General features: G+C 41.2%; 1 protein-coding gene across 1 annotated transcript in view; it reads left to right on the top strand.

The window, feature by feature from the left end:
• The window catches only part of piwil2 (piwi-like RNA-mediated gene silencing 2), a 30144-nt gene extending 10933 nt beyond the window's left edge, over positions 1-19211 (top strand). Inside the window, exons 12-24 of the mRNA XM_056593261.1 lie at positions 3870-4058; positions 4523-4607; positions 6760-6849; positions 7295-7435; positions 9633-9746; positions 9988-10176; positions 10354-10455; positions 10857-10973; positions 11260-11348; positions 11609-11714; positions 18181-18434; positions 18648-18755; positions 18868-19211. Of these exons, the coding sequence (XP_056449236.1) occupies positions 3870-4058; positions 4523-4607; positions 6760-6849; positions 7295-7435; positions 9633-9746; positions 9988-10176; positions 10354-10455; positions 10857-10973; positions 11260-11348; positions 11609-11714; positions 18181-18434; positions 18648-18755; positions 18868-19024 (1741 nt within the window). The 3' untranslated portion in view covers positions 19025-19211. The remainder of the gene's footprint in view (positions 1-3869; positions 4059-4522; positions 4608-6759; positions 6850-7294; positions 7436-9632; positions 9747-9987; positions 10177-10353; positions 10456-10856; positions 10974-11259; positions 11349-11608; positions 11715-18180; positions 18435-18647; positions 18756-18867) is intronic.
• Positions 19212-19219: the final 8 nt, after the last annotated feature.

The following is a 19219-nucleotide window of genomic DNA, read 5'->3' as shown; positions in this document are numbered from 1 at the left end:
GGTTACAATGGGTAACCAAACATGGAGTTACAATGAGTCACAGCACATGTAGTTGTATAGAGAAACCTTAAATGTATTAACGCTAAATAACTCCACATGTAGTAACAGTGTAGTATCATATCTGAATCCAAAGTCAATGCGACACTTGTCTTGTCGTCTAGAAATACAGATGTCGTGTTATCTTTCCTCGTGTTTAGTATGCGACAAATCTGGAATGCATTAGGGCTGACGCCTTCTGGTCGGTTGGTCGATGTGCCCTTGCCTGACCAAATTCTCATCGGTCGGACAATCATCGTTGTTATCTTTATAAGCACTTGTTAATCAATTTTTTTCGGTGGCTGGAGGGACTGATGCAGACAAGGTTTTTAATCTTTAAGGATAGGCTTTATTGTGTAAGACATCACATTGATTATGATTACAAATCATATTCAATTATATTTGACCAAACAAATGTTTGTTTGAGTAATCGTATGGTTTGTACCAACGGCCCCCAACCCAGGAGCCAGTACCGGGTCGCGAAGACTAGTTGACGTTACGGCTGTGCGATATATCGAATATACTCGATATATCTCTGAAATAGCTGTGTGAGATGCATAAAATTATTATTTCGTAAGTATCGAGTGTTTTAGGGTCATCTGGGTTTTTTCAAGCAGCAGCCGAGACTTGCCTTGGTTTCGTGTTTAAAACATTCTCCGGGGGCTTTCTCCCTCTCCCTCACGCCGTAACGTGAGTGAGGGGTAAAAAAAACACTTGCGTCACACACTCACCAAACAATCCCACGCGACATCTAGGTGCGGAAGGGAGGGAACTCATTTTCAAGTTTCTTACAGTTTGCAACGCCGGCCGGCTCCCTTATTAGTTATTTTCGGAACTGCTGGTTCCGAAAATAACTAATAAGGGATCAGTGATCTGGCAGTTTTTTGGATATCGAGAGGACATTGAGCAAAACGCGCCAATGCTTGTAACGTCTTGTCTGATATGATGTCGTCATGGTTACCAGCTGCACACTCCGTAACAGTTACACACAATCGGAATACAAGGTGCTCCCTCGTCTTATGCTACTTCTCTAGCTATAAGTTAGCCTCGGAAAACATCTTTGTTTTACCCTACTTCAAGCAACCATAAAGAGTTAACTGGGACGTGTCTGCGTGGTTTGTTGGGGAGAGGAGTTATCTGTCTGTTCGACCACGGCAAGGCGCTGGGGGTAGAGGGCAGCACACCTACAATTCCTAAATAAATTAATTCAATGGGTTCAAAAATATCGGACACATTGTATCAAAATTAGTTTATAATATTTTAGTTTAATTCATTGCAATGACCTACATATAAAGAAAATGCTGCCTAAATTAGTTATTTGTGTAAAATATTTTTAGATGATTCAGCCTTAATGTTTATAAGCCTATTAATGTTTATTTCTCTCTCTCTCTCCTGAGCTTCTCAGTTTAACTGTGCCTCTCTATTGTAAGTTTTTGCAGTTTGTGCTTTGTTTGAAAAAAAAGTGTCTTATTTCAACTCAATTGTGATTAATCACTAACATGAAAATATAAAATGTTTTGATGGAAACCACCTGGAAAGTAACCAAGAATGGTATATAGTCTGCAGGGATTGTAGTGTTGACGGTAAAGGGTAAAAGTGTGATTTCATGGGGTCCTTTAAAGGAGATTTCAAAATATTAAGGTGTATATCGTGAAATGGAGAAATTGTATAGGGATATTAATTTCTTCCCTTATCGCACAGCCCTAGACGTGCCAAAAAAATCAAGACCAATCGATCAGCCAACCAAGATATGTAACATGCTCTTGCAAGTTTTTACACGGAGCATGTCAATACTGCCCCTTCCATACAAATCTAGGATTGAGATGTCTATGATGGACCTTTTTGCCGGATGTCTTGTTTCATACAGAAATCACAAGCGCTAGAAATATAAATGTTTTAAATCCGCTTGTCCTATGAATATGCTTAGAAGAGATGTGCAATATTCATTAAGACACCTCGCTAAGCCATCCTGGGCTAGGCTTGCAATTAGGGCTGGGCGATTTGGCCTAAAAATAAAATCTCGATTTTTTTTTCTAACTAATGGACGATTTTCGATTTAAACCTCTTTTTTTTTTTCTGTTTTTCTCTAAACAAATTCCATTGAAACCCATGTACGTGTGTGGCGCTTATGGGGTGTCGCACCACACTCACCAACGCAGGGGTCTACAACCCGCTGATTTAAGAGTATAACGATTATCAACAATCATGGAAAGCTGAGTAGGTTTATCAGTTTTAATAACAGTACGAACAAATAGAACACAAAAATGACAAGTTGTCCTTTGTATATCTATAGTAGCAATAGCACATGCTAAACAAGGACAAAATCTACTCAGAATAATTGAATGAACTGTTTACATCCATGGCTAACCAGTGCATGAGAAGGAGATGACAGGAGACTAATGTTTCACTCTTTCAATTGCTCTAATTTGAGCTCTTACTGTTGTTATCTAACATACCATACAGTAATTTAATTGTGTAAAAGTGTGAAATTACTGCACCTTAAAAATGACCATGAATTAGCTATACTCTCATTTGCATAGTGATTAACATTATGAATTTCAATTGTGTATACCAACTGTATGTTGGCTGACATTTACCTATAACTTTTTTTCCCTCCACTCTAACCAAGGATGCCTGTTTTTAAATTCCCTAGCCTGACACCCAGTCTGAAAGGCTGGCCAGGGGTTCTCATCTAAAAGTAACAAGGAGATATAAAGTGGGATTAAAACATTGTCTTCTGTTGACTACTTATTATGTGGTTTACACATTAATATGGGAGGACTGGACGCACGCACGCACGCACGCACACGCGAGAAGGAGGGGCTCGGCCCGCCAACTAACGTGCAGAGATACAGGGGCAGCTTTGCGCTTCGTAACAGAGACAGGGCAGAGCGTGAGCGCGCATCGGGAATTTTATGAATGGTGAATGTAGGAGATAACTTCCCCTGCTTAAAGTATTTTATTGCAGTTATACCCAACCGATATTTCCGAAAAATAAACACAGAAGTGAAAGATCTGTCACAAGACGATTGATACGTATCCGTGCACATTTTTAAGTGGGTATACGCAAATCCTGGTGCGTTCCTAGTGGGTACACGACGTATACCTGCGTATCACGTAGACTACACCACTGCTTGTAACTAAGAGAACACACATGTGAGTTGTTGATCACAAATTATTTGTATACATAATGTCATCTTTGCAAAAGAAGTTTAACTGAAAAGTGTTTCAATCGACCCCGCTCTCCCCCAAGTCTGTCGGGGGCGAGGTGAATGTGATTGCAGTAGGCTGAGTTTTGCGCGCGTTCTGGAAAGTGAGAGAGGAGGCTACTACGGAGTCTATTCAGCAAAACAAATCGGAAGAGTCTAGAACTGTTTTTAAATCGCGATTTTTCGGTTCAGCCATTTCACAAACCGTAGGAAAGAAAAAATGCAAATTAATCGATTAAACCGAAAAAATCGCCCAGCCCTACTTGCAATAGGCGGGGGCAATCTGGATAGACCTTTCAGACCAGTCGGGGAGTTTGAGTGCTTGATGAGAACAGTGCCCGGTAATTGACTAAATCGTGGGATTTGCTGGTACATGAAGAAAATGGTGCTAGAAGATGGATGGATGGATGGATATGTACCTTTTTGTTATCCCCAATGGTAAATTGCTTTGTCGCAGCACAACCAGACAGGACAAGAGAACAAGACAACAAACTCGGGAGTACAATAAGCGGTTGTATATAATGAAGGTTAACCTTTAAAGTTAACTGCGGTGCACCGAGTTGAAATTCCCTACTTAATTGACTTAAAACTAAAAACGTGTCATGACCGCTGTTTGTCTTTCAGGAACATAATTTATCAACAGAGCACGGAGTACTTCCAGGACGAGTGTGCCAAGGAGCTGGTCGGTAGCATCGTCATTACGCGCTACAACAACCGCACGTACCGCATCGATGACATTGAGTGGAAAAAGGCTCCTAAAGACACCTTCACACTCGCTGACGGCTCCTCCACCACCTTCGTAGACTACTACAGGTACCACCAACCGCCTTTTCATAGCTGCCATCAGGGCTGTGCAATTATTCTAATTTTGATCGTAATTTCGATTTTTTTGGTCAAAACATCTTTCTACGTATTTGTAGTCAAACATTTGGACGCATAATGGATACATATTGTCCATTATTTTATATTTTTCATTATTTCAACTTTTCTATTTGAAAATTTTGTTCTCAGTTACCAAGTGTTTTTTTGGAGAGAAATGCTGAATATAGCGTGACTTTGAAAAATAAGCGTGACTATGATCTTTTCCATAATCGAGCATGCCTAACTCGTATCGCTTTTAAAATGCCTCTTGAACCAGAGGCTCAAGAGGCAAGTGGGCCTCTTGTTTTGTTTGAATACCAGGCTTTTATTGTAAGCAGAATACCTGGCCCAAAAAGTAAAACCACAGCTGTTTAATACTCAACTGCACATGTACTATGTGTGACATGGCCGAGCAGCAAGAACTATGGGATCACAATCAAGGAGCTGGACCAACCCCTGCTGGTCAATCGACCCAAGGAGAGGTCCAACCCAGGAGGGAAGGTGAACTGAACCCATCACCATCACATTCACAGAAAACACATCCTAGTCCTCCCAACAGTCGAACACGGTTTTGTTTGTTTGTTTGGGGCTCAATTCTTACGGCAGTGTGCCCTCTTGTGGCTAGAATCTACTGCTTTACATTTCTTTTTCCATTTGAAGGATATGACAAATGCTGTCACTGATGACGTAATGACAAGCCTCACACTATTATAATTATTATGAATGAGTTTTCAAATCAAACATAATATCCCTAATGAGAGTTATTGAACTCAAACTCTGTGGGAAATGTTAAGGGCTGTGTATAATGAGTTCTGTCATTTTATGTGAAATATGTTTAGGATACATTTTCCACATTCGATTTATTTAGCTTACTTTGTGTGAGTAGCAGGCAAGAAGAACAGAAGTATTCTGTGTCCCGTCATGTGTGTGGTTGTTCGCTGGTTAGGCAGCCTTACCTGGCTTGAGTCAAGCTGCTTAGACCCTTGGGCTTGGTGAGGTTGCATACCTGAAGTGCATTGAGAAATGGTAAATGGACTGCATTTATACAGCGCTTTTCCGACCTATGGCCACTCAAAGCACCTTACAATGTCTGAATCAAACCCACTCATTCACGCCTTTGCACATGGCTCTACCATGCAAGGCAACAGACAGCTCGTCAGGAGCAACTTTGGTTAATGTACTGCTCAGAAAGACCATTACACCTGGCTAAGACTAGCCGGGGTATCAGACCAGCAATCTTCCAGTTGCCAGACCGCCCACTCTACCTCCTGAGTAACTGTCGCCCCTGTAATCAAGGCACGCAGATATAAACCAGCCATCAGCCACACATTCCCCACTGTGAAACCAAGAACTAGGGATGGGCCGATAGTCGATTCTATCGACTATCGACGATAGATGGATTCTATCGTCGATCGTCTCAAGTTGCCGATAAATAGCCGCTAATTATTATTATTATTTATTTATTTTAAAAACAGCGCTGTGGTAGCTATTTTTACAACTTAAAAAGCCCTGCAAATTGTAATTGAAATGAACTGGCACAGGTGGAAAACGCACTATGTAGCGCTGACCTGCCGTATTCACTCACTGCTGCGAGAGGGGAGGGGCTCGAAACCTACCGGTCTGCTCGCACGGCGAAATGACATCACACCCTGCTGCTTCATTTCCGGGTCACAGCTGTGGTACATGAGCTGTGTTCGAAATCGTTCCCTATTCACTCACTCACTCACTATTCCCTATAGTGTTCATGATATAGTGCACTACATAGGGAACGAACAAACGAGAATTCGGACATTACGCTGAACATTTCTAAACGTCATATGCGTCAGTAAATGAAGCCAATAAATATTTGTGTGAAGCAGACAGATGCGCCCACATCATGTAAACAAACTGGGCACTCTCAAGGAAAGCTGGAGGTTGTATTGATGTAGAATGTTACATTTCCTTGAACAAGGTTTTTCTTATTAATTTTGAATGTTAAATATTCTATGTTAAATCACAAATAAATTGTTGACATTTCTAAACGAAAGCCGGAGACTCCATCATTAAATGTATTTGTTTTCGCGGTTATTCAGCTTCTTCTTCTTCTCCGGAAAAACACGACCGCATTGCATTGTGGTATACGCGAGTAACACGTAGGGAACGTCATATGTACACTCAGATTTGGGGTATTTTAAGTGCACTATATACTAGTGCATGAAATTAACCAGTGAGATTTCGAACAACACTACAAAATGGCGAGCACCCTATATAGTGCACTATATCCGTGATACGGAACGATTTTGAACACAGCTACGAGCTGTGTCATGTCATCTGCGTGTGTCATGACAGCGCCGCCGGCCCCGACGTATCGAAACTTAAATCAGTGGAGGCTCAACACTGGTCCAAGGGGAAGACCATCGTTATCGTTTTTAAGAAAAAATTAGATTTGTATTTTTTCAAAGTGATAAATTATTTTAAATAATTATCATAAAATAATTATAAAGTTGCTCCCCCCGATAGTATCGACTATCGGCGATCGCCAGGGGGCGCTATCGGACGATGGAAGCTTGTAGACGATTGCCCAACCCTACCAAGAACCGCAGCGCAATGTTTATAATCCTAATCCTACTAAATGTATCTCTCGAAATGAAAACTTACTGTTGATGTTATGCAGCAAATCACAGGGGAGCTTCTCCTGGTACCCGAGCTCTGCTTCATGACGGGGATCCCTGAAAGGATGAAGAAGGATTTCCGTGCCATGAAGGTAAAATCCCCAGTGGCCTGCTGTGCACTGCCCTATTATGGCTCCATAGGGTAGGGTTGACTGTTTTGGCCATTATACTATTCCGTATACCTCTGCATCCACAATTGAATGTGCCATATTGATTTTATGTGTAGAATCAATGAATCAATGATTGTTAAGAATAGCGATTCTCAGAAATAATAAATAAGATGTGATACTGGACGTGTATGCACAATGTATAATGCATTTATAGTACATTTAAATTACAACCATTTAAGCATGATTTGATAGCGTGGAGTAACTTCCACTATTGCGCTGCATGAGCAAGTTTCTCAACATCTGGATGTGAGAGAATAACTCTTCAGTAAAACGTTGGGTCAGATGACTATCTAGTAGTAGTAGTAGTTTGTATTGGGAGGGCGCTTCTGTTTTGGGCTGGTTAAGAATGACGGGCTGTCTCTTGCAGGACTTGACGATGCACATCAACGTCAGCAGTGAGCAGCACACCACCTCAATCAACCAGCTCCTATACAAAATAAAGAACAACCCCGAGACGATAAAAGAACTGGAAAATTGGGGACTGGACGTCAACAGCGAGATTATCACTGTAAGCCCAGCTGATCCATCATTCTAATGCCCCTTTTCCAAAGACAGTACCAGCTCAACTCGCTATGACTTAGCGTGGCACGACTTGGTTTTGTTCCAGGCATGTCGTGTTTCATAAACATACAGGGCTACGCACGGGATTGCTCCACCGCTGTCTTGTCAATTTTTTTTTTTTGAAATTGGTGGATGGTATGAACGAATAATCGATTATTCGATGTGTGCCGACATTCACAAAGGCAGCCATGGATCGTCGGCAAGAAATCAATTAGTATCTTAAATGCAAAGAAAAAAAAAAATACCTGCTAAGTAGTTTCAGTCAAATTATCTGTTCAGCCTTCAAAACGAGAGCTGGTAAATTGTGAAAAATGCATTAAACTGTAATCCGAAAACGCGGTTATATGCTTTAGACCCTAATGTATCTGTGCTATAAAGGCTGGGAAGAATTTCAAATCATAAATATATACACTTTATGTTGAAAGTATAGATCGAGGCGATTCCCATTGAAACAATTGGCGTGGTGATTCGGTCTTCAAAATGAGACCTGGTAAATTGTGAAAAATTAATAAAACTAATCAGACAACGCGGTTATATGCTATAGACCCTTGAGCATCTTTGTTATTAAGGCTGGGACGAATTTCGAATTATAAATATGTACAATGCATAACGTTGGGTCTCTGGCACATAGCTGAGCGGACTAGAATACCTCCCGTTTCTAAGATCCGTCCTATTTACTGGAGGAGTGAACAACGTTTCGTTGTGTAAGAACCCTTACACAAGGGGATTGTTCCAGGCATTAGTCAAACCCTCAGGCGTTACCAGGGAAACAAAGTTATGGTTTGTGAAAAACGTTATATTTGGATTGTAAAACGTATAAAAATATAAATGAATGGTCTTAATTTATTGTATGGTGTCCATGGCATAAGCGGGATAATGCCCTTGGACACCTGTCCAACATCAGTTCCGTCTGTGAATTCTTGTTTGAATGGGAAAAAATGACAACGGTCCAGTTATTAAAGGTTGGGTATGGAATTCTCTTTTTCGGCCATTTTTGCAAAATTACTTGAAATCCGTATCATAAACCACTTACAGCCACTGAGTTAGAAGTACTGACATGAAAAATAAACAAGTCAATCATCTGGAACGGGCAGGGCTCGAAAAACTCCAGCCAATGATTTCCAGACCCACCGAGTGGCATTCCAGTAAGTACGTCAATCAAACGGTCGTACTGCACCCCCCCTCCCCCGCTCGTGACCCCTACGTGCACGTACTCAAAGCTCGTGACCCAGAGCAAGCTTCTGTTTGTTGTTATCCTGCGGTAGCTACTGGAGCTAGCTAATGGCTCGCTCGTGCATGATTGCGCGTCCATGTACTTAGAATGGGTGGTCAGAGTCAGCGTTGAAGGAGAGTGGGTAGGACCATTTGAGTTGTGTTTTTCACAACTCAAATGGTCTTGTACCTCTTATCAGATCAGCTCTCTTGGAACCTCGACGGAGGTGAAACTAAAAAAGTAGGCTGTAGTAGGTACCTGATTTTGGCGATCGAAACACAGAAAAAGGCAGAGTCGAGGGGAGTTGAGCTGGTACTGTCGGTGGAAAAGGGGCTTAATGGCTGACGTGGGAAATAGGCGCCATACGTCTCTTAGGCGCTGGGTTTTTCACCTGCTACAGTCTTTACAGCGTGTGGTTTCTTGCATTGGCCACAAAGATGGTTGTGCTCACTGTGTACATATTGAGTTTTTCCCGTGTGATAATGCAGTTGGTCACGCAGGATTTGGAAGAGTAGGCTTTATTTACTGGTGTATCTTAATTAATTAACTAGATCATTTCAAGTCCAGGATACACATGGATTTGATTTGTTTCAATGTGCAAAAAACCCACGCGGTTGCTCTGCTGCATTGTAGTATTTTTGTTATTGTTTTTAAAGCTGATTGTTCTTTTACACGGTTTATTACACCGCTTGTACCTCTTTTGAGGGCAGTCTTATTAGTGTACGTTATTCGACTGCTGGACTGCATCTACTATTGATATCTACTATTAATTATTTTGCAGACTTTTTCATCCAAATGTAATTTGAGGAGACAGGAGCAATTGGGGTCAATCATATTGACCAGGGATGGCTACAGGAAGACTGTGGACATTTGGTTCCAAACTCAAACACTCTAAGCAGCCGACTATCCTGTTCCTTGTTTACCTTCCCAGACTGAAGGCCGAATTCTTCCACCTGAGACGATCTGCATGCAGTCGGCATCCATTGTCCCTGGTGCTGATATGTCCTGGTCCAAGGAGATCGGCAGAGAGGCTTCCATCAGCTGTGTGAGTCAGGGGGTGTATCTACCGCCGCTACACCTGAACATTGTGTCTGAACTCGATAATGAAAGATTGAAAAACGGGTCACTTGAAACCAGTGAGATTTATGCTGCTAGTTGGGTTTTATTGTCTCGTTTCCTATTTCCTCGGCTGGTTGCAGCCATTTGACCCTAGATTGTAAATCCTCTCTACCAGCCCGGAGCTAAATAGATTGAAGGGATGCATGTTACCTGTCTTTGCCCGTCAGATCCCTCTACAAGTCTGGGCCATCTTCTACACCCGGCGCTGTGCGGAGCAAGCGGAGGAGCTGCTGTCCACCTTTCAGAAGGTGGCCGGCGCCATGGGAATGCGCATCGAGCGACCAATCAAGATAGAGCTGCGCGACGACCGCACAGAGAACTACGTGAAGAGTATCCACTCTCAGCTCACCAGCGAGGTTTGCCCCAAAAAACGAATTGCCTTTCGGTTAAAAATACTCTACAACCTATTACTAATGCAGAAGTAAAAATATCTAACTAAGCTCTATATTTAGAATATATTTTGGTCTTCTAAATTGTGTCATGGAGAGATTGAACCTATTCACTATTGCCCCCCTTTCCCCGTCTTGGTGCAGCCCAACATGCAGATGGTTGTCTGCATCATCCCAGGCAACCGGGATGACCTCTACAGTGCCATCAAGAAGCTGTGCTGCGTCAAGAACCCCGTCCCCTCGCAGGTCGTTGACAAGTGTTGGCTCACGTCTGTAGACATTCTTCAAAGTATGTGGTGAAGAGGAACTGACAGGAACCGATGTTCCTGTCAGTTCTAGTCTGCCAAATAGTAATTCGGCAGACTATTTCATCCAAAGTGACTTGACACTTCAACTTCCTTTTCTGTGGTTTTGATGCATCATTTAGATGTTGTTGAAAGGCAGAAGGTAGGGGCTAGACATATTGCTCAAAGATGCCTACGGACAGACTGCCGACATTAAACCCAGCCAGTATTCTTTGACTGGCCGTCGGACACTCAAATCACTACAGCAGCCTTTCCCAAAATTTGGGGTCGTGGCCCAATAACTTTATGAACCATTCCTCCCCTAGACTGTATGCACTCATATTGAAATGTGTCCCTTCATAGGTGATCAATTCTAGGACAATTTCGCAGCCTCTGAAGCTGAGAAGTATTGCCCAAAAGATCCTCCTTCAGATGAACTGCAAGGTGGGAGGAGAGCTGTGGACGGTCAACGTCCCTCTGGTGAGCTAATATTTAATATAATTGACACAGAAATCTACACAAATTACAATTAGTTGGGAAAACTATATCATTGTTTTTGGCCAACTGGCTATGGTTTTGACACACAAGCATTTTTACCCTTCAACAATAATTATCAATAATATTATGCCAATATCATTTTGGAATAAATTAACTTTTTAAGATGAAGAGGTGGCTCGCCTGTTTAAAGATTATAGATTATACATTGCAAGGAGGCCTTAATCTTGGTTACTTTCTGCCATGTATAAGGATGTTGTTTGTTCACCAGAAACATCTCATGGTGATCGGAGTTGATGTCCACCATGACCCCAGCAAGCGGAACAGATCTGCCATGGGTTTTGTAGCAAGCTTGAATAGGTACTCCAAACCCATTAACAATGTTCGTTATTTATTTTTTAGAATGCTGTATGATTGGGTATAATTATTGTTTTGTTGGTAATACATTTTTTTGAATTACGCCATGGCATACAAGTGGCCTCTCACGCGCTCTATCCTTTTTTTTTTTTAAGAAATGTTCCTTGATCAAAGGACGTAAAAGGACGAGCATCTATATTTTCACATGACTGAAATTTGCGGAAAAACAATGCTCCACTAACCCTTGTGGGATTCCCCTCCAGCCTGCTGACACAGTGGTACTCCAGAGTAACCTTCCAGTCCGCCCATGAGGAGATCATCAACGGCTTCCAGGTGTGCCTCCTGGCTGCTCTGCAGAAGTACTACGAGGTAAACTAACATACAGTTTCATCCGTTCAACTACTGAACATGACACGCCGGACATTTAGCAGGTCTGTCTCTGTCAGTGCTTGGAGTGGAAAGAAATAAGTGCCGGTACTCCCTTATTCACATATAGGCGACGCGTGCAAATCAGTAAACCATCGTAATATTCTGGATTTTTTGAGTAAAAGAAATAACTAAGAGGTAATGCTGAGCTTCAAAAACTATTTAATCAAAGGGACTACCATTTCAATTATTGGAGTACACTTGCTTTAGTGTGTAATGAAATGAAGTCTTCAGGCTAGGAAGTCCTTAAATCCTAGGAATTGATGTAAACTAAACCAGTCCAATCTAAAAGGTAGGTAAATGTAATATGTCAGATATGATTTAAATATCATGGATATATACTGTAAGTAGCAATTGTTAGCTAACATGCCTGCCATAAGAATTTGAGTAATAGTTATAATGACCGGGCTGTGCAGCTGTAATGTTAGGTTGTTTGTGTGCCCCCAAGTGACCAAAAAATTATTAATGCAGCTTTAAGATCCATGGGTTAACGAGACAAAAATTAAAATATACTTGACTAAAACACACCACCTCTCAACAGCTACTAATCAAAGGGACAATCATTACAACTAAAAACTGCATTTCCTGCAGAAAATGCTTTTTCTGCAGCAAAGTGAGGTTGAAAATATTTTTTTAATAATGCCACATAGTTTTAGACATAAAGAAACGTTAAATGGCTTAAATCAAGTGAAGGGATTTGAACAAAAGTTCAAAAGTCTAAATGGAGTAAACAATGTAAACATGCACACCATTTAAGAAAACGTAAATGGTTGGAAACAAATAAAGTGACAGCTGAATGAAAAGCGCAAGGCATTGCTAAAAATCAGTGGCGGGCTGTAACTTTTACCATGAGGCCTTTGATCCAATCATCCTGAAGTAAACCGCTTTTCAAATGACTTAATGATGACGTCAGGGTTATTGCCATGTTGATGTAACCACCCAATATAACCCTGACAACTGAACAGGCTTTAAGAATAATGTTTTTTGTTTTCTTTAAGCCGAAACAACCACAACAAAACGCACGTAGCCTACCCTAGTCATAAGCTGAAAAGACCGTAATATTCGTCAGATTCTACAATTTCCGACTGTCCGTGAATGCAGCCAAAAACCCTCCGTTATTTAGTAAAAACGCTGTAAAGTACGTGCTTCTTTTTTAGAACCTGTGCTTGATTTGGAGGACTTTTGCAATAAATTCATACATATTCAATACTACCAAACAAGAACCAATTCAAAACAATCCCATGTTACTTTAACAAACACGGGTTGTTTTTTTTAAACCAAAAGAATAATAATATAGGCTTTACAAATCAAGTGCGATTTCGTTGTGGAGCTCTGTTTCCCTTCTTACTTGCTCATTGAGTTGAAATCCACTCGGGTGTCACCGAACGTCTTCAACAAGACTGTTGCATGCAAGTAGCCCGCCGTACTTTGGTGTCTCAATGCCGACTTTGTGAGACAACTCGGGTTGGAAAACCCACCGTGGCTCCAAACACCACATCGATCCGTTGCAAATAGCAAGCATTCCCAGGCAGCAATACAGATTACAATGACCACTTGACGCTGTCAGCCAACTATGCCTCTCGTAGTTGCTGGATTGAAAGTGCCGCACAAATCCTTTGCCCGGCTGGCTGGGTCAGAGCAGCTAGCTGCGGTGTTGGTGTTTCACAATTTCTAGCTTTTCTGAGAAAATCCTTCTCGAAAAAGACTTTTTCAACAAGTCGGCCGCAATATCCAGTCCTTCTCCTCTGTCATCCATTGTAATTAAAGTGAATCTAATCTAAAAAAATCGAACCCAATGATCTATATAATTTCGCTGCTAGCTAGTTGTAATTCCTTTTGTTTTCCTCCTGATGGCGCCAAACAACAAGGCCAGCTAGAAGGCCAAGACGTGTAAAAGGAAACGCCCAACTCGGCATACTCAAAATCTGATTGGTTGATGAACATGTCAATCAACAACATAGTCCCCATTAGCGTTATCAGCGAGGGGATTCTCTCAGGTTTCTGAAGGCCTCGGCTAGATAATTTTTTTACCTGGAGACAGCGCAGGGAAATAATCTGATTTGATAAGGGCTCTAATATATATATTATCGCGCTGGAGGCAAAGCAATTGAAGGAAAAACAAATAAATAGGTATTTAGACTTATGTGAACAAACTTATTAAAACGGATAAAATGAATGAAAAATATATATATTAAAAGGTATAAATTATATATTTTATAAAAATAATGTATTGTTCTGAAAGTGTCTAGGCCAGCAGAGAAGGCTTTGCTGGCCCTGACGGCCCGCCACTGCTAAAAATGCAGAAATGTAAAATGAATTGAACTGAAGAATGTGAAAGGTCAAAGTGTGTGTGTGTGTGTGTGTGTGTGTGTGTGTGTGTGTGTGTGTGTGTGTGTGTGTGTGTGTGTGTGTGTGTGTGTGTGTGTGTGTGTGTGTGTGTGTGTGTGTGTGTGTGTGTGTGTGTGTGTGTGTGTGTGGCAAGCCGGTGCGTGATTAAAGGTAGCTCAATAGAGTGGGGAAAACCCGCCCAATCTGGCAACACTGCAACACGTCTTCCAAAAGTAGCCCAATCCGGCGAGAAAAACCACCCAATCTGGCAACACTGCTGAACGTCCTCACGCTCCAGCGTCAACGTAAATCAATGAGACCAACTGAAAACGAACCCGGTATGAAACTAAAACTGTGATTCTGAATAAAGTTTAAATGATACCAAAATTCCGTTTGGATATCAGTGTTTCCCCCAGTAAATGTCTCAGTCAAGGTGGTAAGCAGTCGGTGGTGTTGTTCTATGCGCCGCGGCGAAAAATTTTGGGGGTATTTTGCTCAAAGATGCCAGTACGCATGACTGTTTATTTCCATATAAATAAAAATAAAAACAGTAGGTACAAATGTTGTGCAAACATGCAGACACTACAAAATAAAATTAAAGAAAAGTGCAAATTAAATACAAATAATGGACAATACACTTAACTTTTGTATGCAAATTCAACTATTTACAGTTCCTTTTTTGGATCTTATTTGCGGCATAGCTGACAAGAGGCATCAGTGCATGCAATTCTGCGTGGCTGTGCAAAGAACAGTTCCAGCGCCCTGCTGTAATTGAACTTTTTTTTTTTTTTTTTTTTAACTTTTTTTCAACTTTTTTTTTTCTTTTTTTTTTTTTTCAATACATTGGTAGTCAAGGCGGGGCCCTAGTCTTGTTAAGGCGGCCGCCTTAACAAGATAGTGCTGGGGGAAACCCTGGATATTATTGAAGATACAAGTGTGTAGATTTGTTAAATGGTTTGAACCAGGGGTTTTCAAAGTGTGAGAGAGTGAGCCCCCCCTCAGAGAAAAAAATTCAGCTGAGCCCCCCCCCCCAATTTTTTTTTCTAAAAACCTGTGTTTTGAAAGCTATTATAATTATTTTACACATTTCAAACATCTCCGATCATAATTTTAAAACATTTGGAACATATTTTTGAAACATTTGAAACAAATTTTTTAACATATTTTTTAAACATATTTCTGAAACATTACAACATCTTTTTGCGTTTTTAAACAACACAATTTAACAACTTTATCTAAGCATGTTTTAGCTTAACCTTTTTTAAATACATTTGAACATCTTAATCTGTGTAAACTGCCAGTTTACAGATTCATTCAGGGTCCCCGACACTGAATTTTCGAGTCGAATCAGATCTGCCTTTTCAGTCCAGAGATTCAACTATTCGGCGGGGTTTGTTTACCGGCGTTGCTATGGTGACCTAAATTATTATAAGCAACTGAAAACGACCGGTTTGAAACTAAAACTGTGATTCTGAAAAAAGTATAAATGCTATCAAGATTCCGTTTAGATAGTATTGAAGATACAAGTGTGTAGATTTGTTTAATGGTTTGAGCGATGGTAAACGGTTGAAAAAGGAATGAGTTACGATGTCTAGAAGTAGGTCTATCAGAATGGGCTGACGTCTTCAATGAAAACAGCTGAAAACGAAGCGGTATGAAACTAAAACTGTGATTCTGAAGACATTTGAAATGATATCGAAATTCTGTTTGGATATTATTGAAGATATAAGTGTGTAGATTTGTTAAATGGTTTGCACGAAGATAAACGGTTGAAAATTGATTTAGTTATGTTATGTTACTTCTACAGGTGAAGTACGACTGATGATTTGAATCATCGTCTTTCTGGCTTTTTTTCGGGTTTATTTTTTTCTCACGTCGCGCCCCCCCTGAAGAACTCTGGCGCCCCCCAGGGGGGGCGCGCCCCACAGTTTGAAAACCAGTGGTTTGAACAATGGTAAACGGTTGAAATTTGACCGAGTTACGATGTCTTAAGTAATTTAAGTGTCAGAATGGGCAGAAGGCTTCAATGGGACCAACTGTAGAATATGACTGTTTGAAACTAAAAATGTGATTCTGAAGAAAGTTTAAATTATATCGAAATTCTGTTTTGTTTGTTTAATGCTTGGAACAAAGATAAACGGTTGAAAATGTATTTAGTTACGTCTTAAACTGTTGAAGTACCAGAGGATGGCTCTGCCGTCCTAAAAAAAAGATAGTATTTTAAAAGTAGAATATTTTAAAAAGCCTAAAATATAAAAAAAAATCTGAAAAGAAGCGTTTCAAGCTATTCTAAATATTTGAAAATTTGAATGGAGTCTCTAGGTGAAAAATTGAGGAAGGAGATAGGTCCCAAAGTTTGTAGAGAATAAGAAAGAAAGCTTAAGAAAACTTATGAAGAACAATAGTTGAGCGCTGCATGCAGCACTTGCCTAATAAAACTTAAGAAGAACAATAGTTAAGCGCTGCATGCAGCACTCACCTAATTATTGGAGTACACTTGCTTTAGTGAGCAAATCTGCATCACCATGCTTATTGCCAATTACACAAGGATTTAGTGTGTGGTGCAATGAAGTCTTCAGGCTGGAATTGTAGAACTCTAGTGGAAGCGATGATTTGAGCAGTGCCACACAAATAGGTGTGGGAATTAAGCACAAAGCTGTGTAGCAACCCCTGCGTGTCTGCCAAGCATGACAGTTGCTCCATCACATGCAAAGGCCACAAAACACAAAAAGTTCTCATCTAAGCCATATTTATGAAGGCATGTCATTAATGTGTCTACGATTATGTTTGCTGTGGTCCCATCCAACTCAAGAAGATCGAAGAAGATTGTGTCCGGCTCTGCATCAGCAATAGCTGCCCTTAAACAGACCACCAACACAGTCTTGCCACTGATTGTGGTGGAATCGTCAATCAACACACACACAATTTTCGTCTGTTTTTGATTATGTCGTTTTCTTCTGCATGTCTGTAGCAATATGGTCGATTATATCACCACATGTCTTGTCTGTGTGCAAAACTCGCCCCATGTTCACTCCATTTAACTCCTGCAAGGTCACATCAGTTGGCACATCTGTAAATGGACGCCCATGCTTACCGATTTTGTAGGCTTTTCGGAACACTCTGGTGAATGTCATTACGTTCTGAGTTATTTTCTGTCTCCGCTGCTTTTAAATGGGATCTGGAATCTGTGTTCCTGGATTTTCTTAAGCAGTGAATGCTGTTGCTTAGCCTTGTCAGTACCAAAGGCAGAGATTGAACAGCCACTCCACTCAGGTGACAGCCTCAGTCCCTGCTCTGTGTGAGCAGCAAGCAATTTTACTTTGCTGCACACTTTGCAGCCTAGAGTTTTCCTTTGGCAATGAGCCAGTCGTTTTGTGATTAAAAAATACATTATTTGGTCACTTGACCCAACAGTCAGGCCATTCATCTGCACGACTCACCGGGTTATTATTACTGCATAGAACACTGCGTTATCGGGAGCCGCTGGTCGGTCTGGTCGTTCGGCTGATAGCATGTCAGGCTTTGGACAGCTAGGAGCGGTGCTAACGCTCATTCTCGTTAGCGGTACTAAAGGTAATGTTGACAAGTCATTTGATTTTAGAAGATCGGACGTGTCCTCTCCTGAATCCGTTCGTGTCTGCCTTTCACTCTTGTGGAGCCAGTTTAACATTTTGGAAAGGTTATTCTCAGTCACAGTCACACATACAAAAAGTCCAAAATATATGCAATTCGCAAAGAACGGCTTGTCCAATTGTTGTGGCTCGGGTATGATGAGACGGTTAAAATTATGCTCTGTATTTATTGCAAAGAGTGCGTTAAAGCATGTCTGGGAAAAGGGCTTTTGCTGTCGGAGCATCCACGTTTCGAATTGAAACGTTAAAAAAACACTGTCTCCAACAAACACGCCGTGTTCTGTGACAGGTACACTTCAAATGTATTATTGCAGCGGTAAAAGGCGTGGGGGGGAAATATTGGGTGCACCGAAATGACGGGTTAGTGCACCTAACATTTTGCACCATTCCAAAATGTGAAATGTTATTCTGGAGCCTTGCACTCTGATTCATACGTCTGTTTCCTTAAGGTGAACCACAATCTGCCAGAAAAGATCGTGGTGTACCGGGACGGGGTGTCAGACAGCCAGCTAAATGTGGTGGCCGCCCACGAGGTCCCGCAGCTGCTCAAGTCTTTCAGGACGTTCCCGAGCTATGAGCCAAAGCTGGTGTTCATAGTGGTGCAGAAGAGGATCAACACCACCCTCTACTCCAAGGCCGGGGACCGCCTCGTGACCCCTCCACCTGGGACTGTTCTGGACCACACCCTGACACAGAGAGAATGGTCGGTTCCCAGTTCATATCTTTGGTAGACTGGCCATAACGGCCTTACAAGAGCCGATAGCCACACTGAATAAGAATAAGAGCTTTATTGTCCACTAGGGGGAGATTGGCTTGTGGCTCTATTAAGTTTTTTTTAAATAAAAAACATGACATCTGTCCTTTCATTATTCTGCCTTTCAATGTTAACCATGATAACAAAAATGTATCACTTCAGGGTGGACTTCTTCCTGATGGCACATTCCATCCGCCAAGGATGTGGCTTCCCTACACACTACGTCTCGGTGTACAACACCGCCAATCTGCCCCCTGACCACTTGCAACGGTAAAATAACAAATGAACAAATTGGTGCCAAGAAGACCTGGAGCTGGTCATAATTTTGCTCACGGGCAAACCAAATCACCTTGTCTTAACGTGGTAACTTATGTGATTCTAGGCTCACTTTCAAGTTGTGCCACATTTACTGGAACTGGCCTGGAACCATCCGAGTACCAGCACCCTGCAAATATGCCCACAAGCTGGCCTTTCTTGCGGGCATGTATCTACATGCCGAACCAGGAATCCAATTATCGGACCGTTTATATTTCCTTTAACTCTTTTTATTTTTCCTTTAACTACAGTGCCTTCACTGCAATTGTTAGCTAATCTTTTGTTTTTTCTTACTGGTTTTACTTTTTCCTTTTAGGTTTTCATTTGAATTCCAACCAGTTTTTATGTTTACTTGTTCCAAGTATTTTTCATAATACTATAATAAACAGGGTTACAAACCAAATGAAACCTATCATTTA

Source organism: Gadus chalcogrammus, chromosome 6 (assembly GCF_026213295.1).
Source record: "Gadus chalcogrammus isolate NIFS_2021 chromosome 6, NIFS_Gcha_1.0, whole genome shotgun sequence".
In the NCBI taxonomy this organism is placed as follows: domain Eukaryota; kingdom Metazoa; phylum Chordata; class Actinopteri; order Gadiformes; family Gadidae; genus Gadus; species Gadus chalcogrammus.
This window is presented reverse-complemented; position numbering and strand designations above follow the sequence as displayed.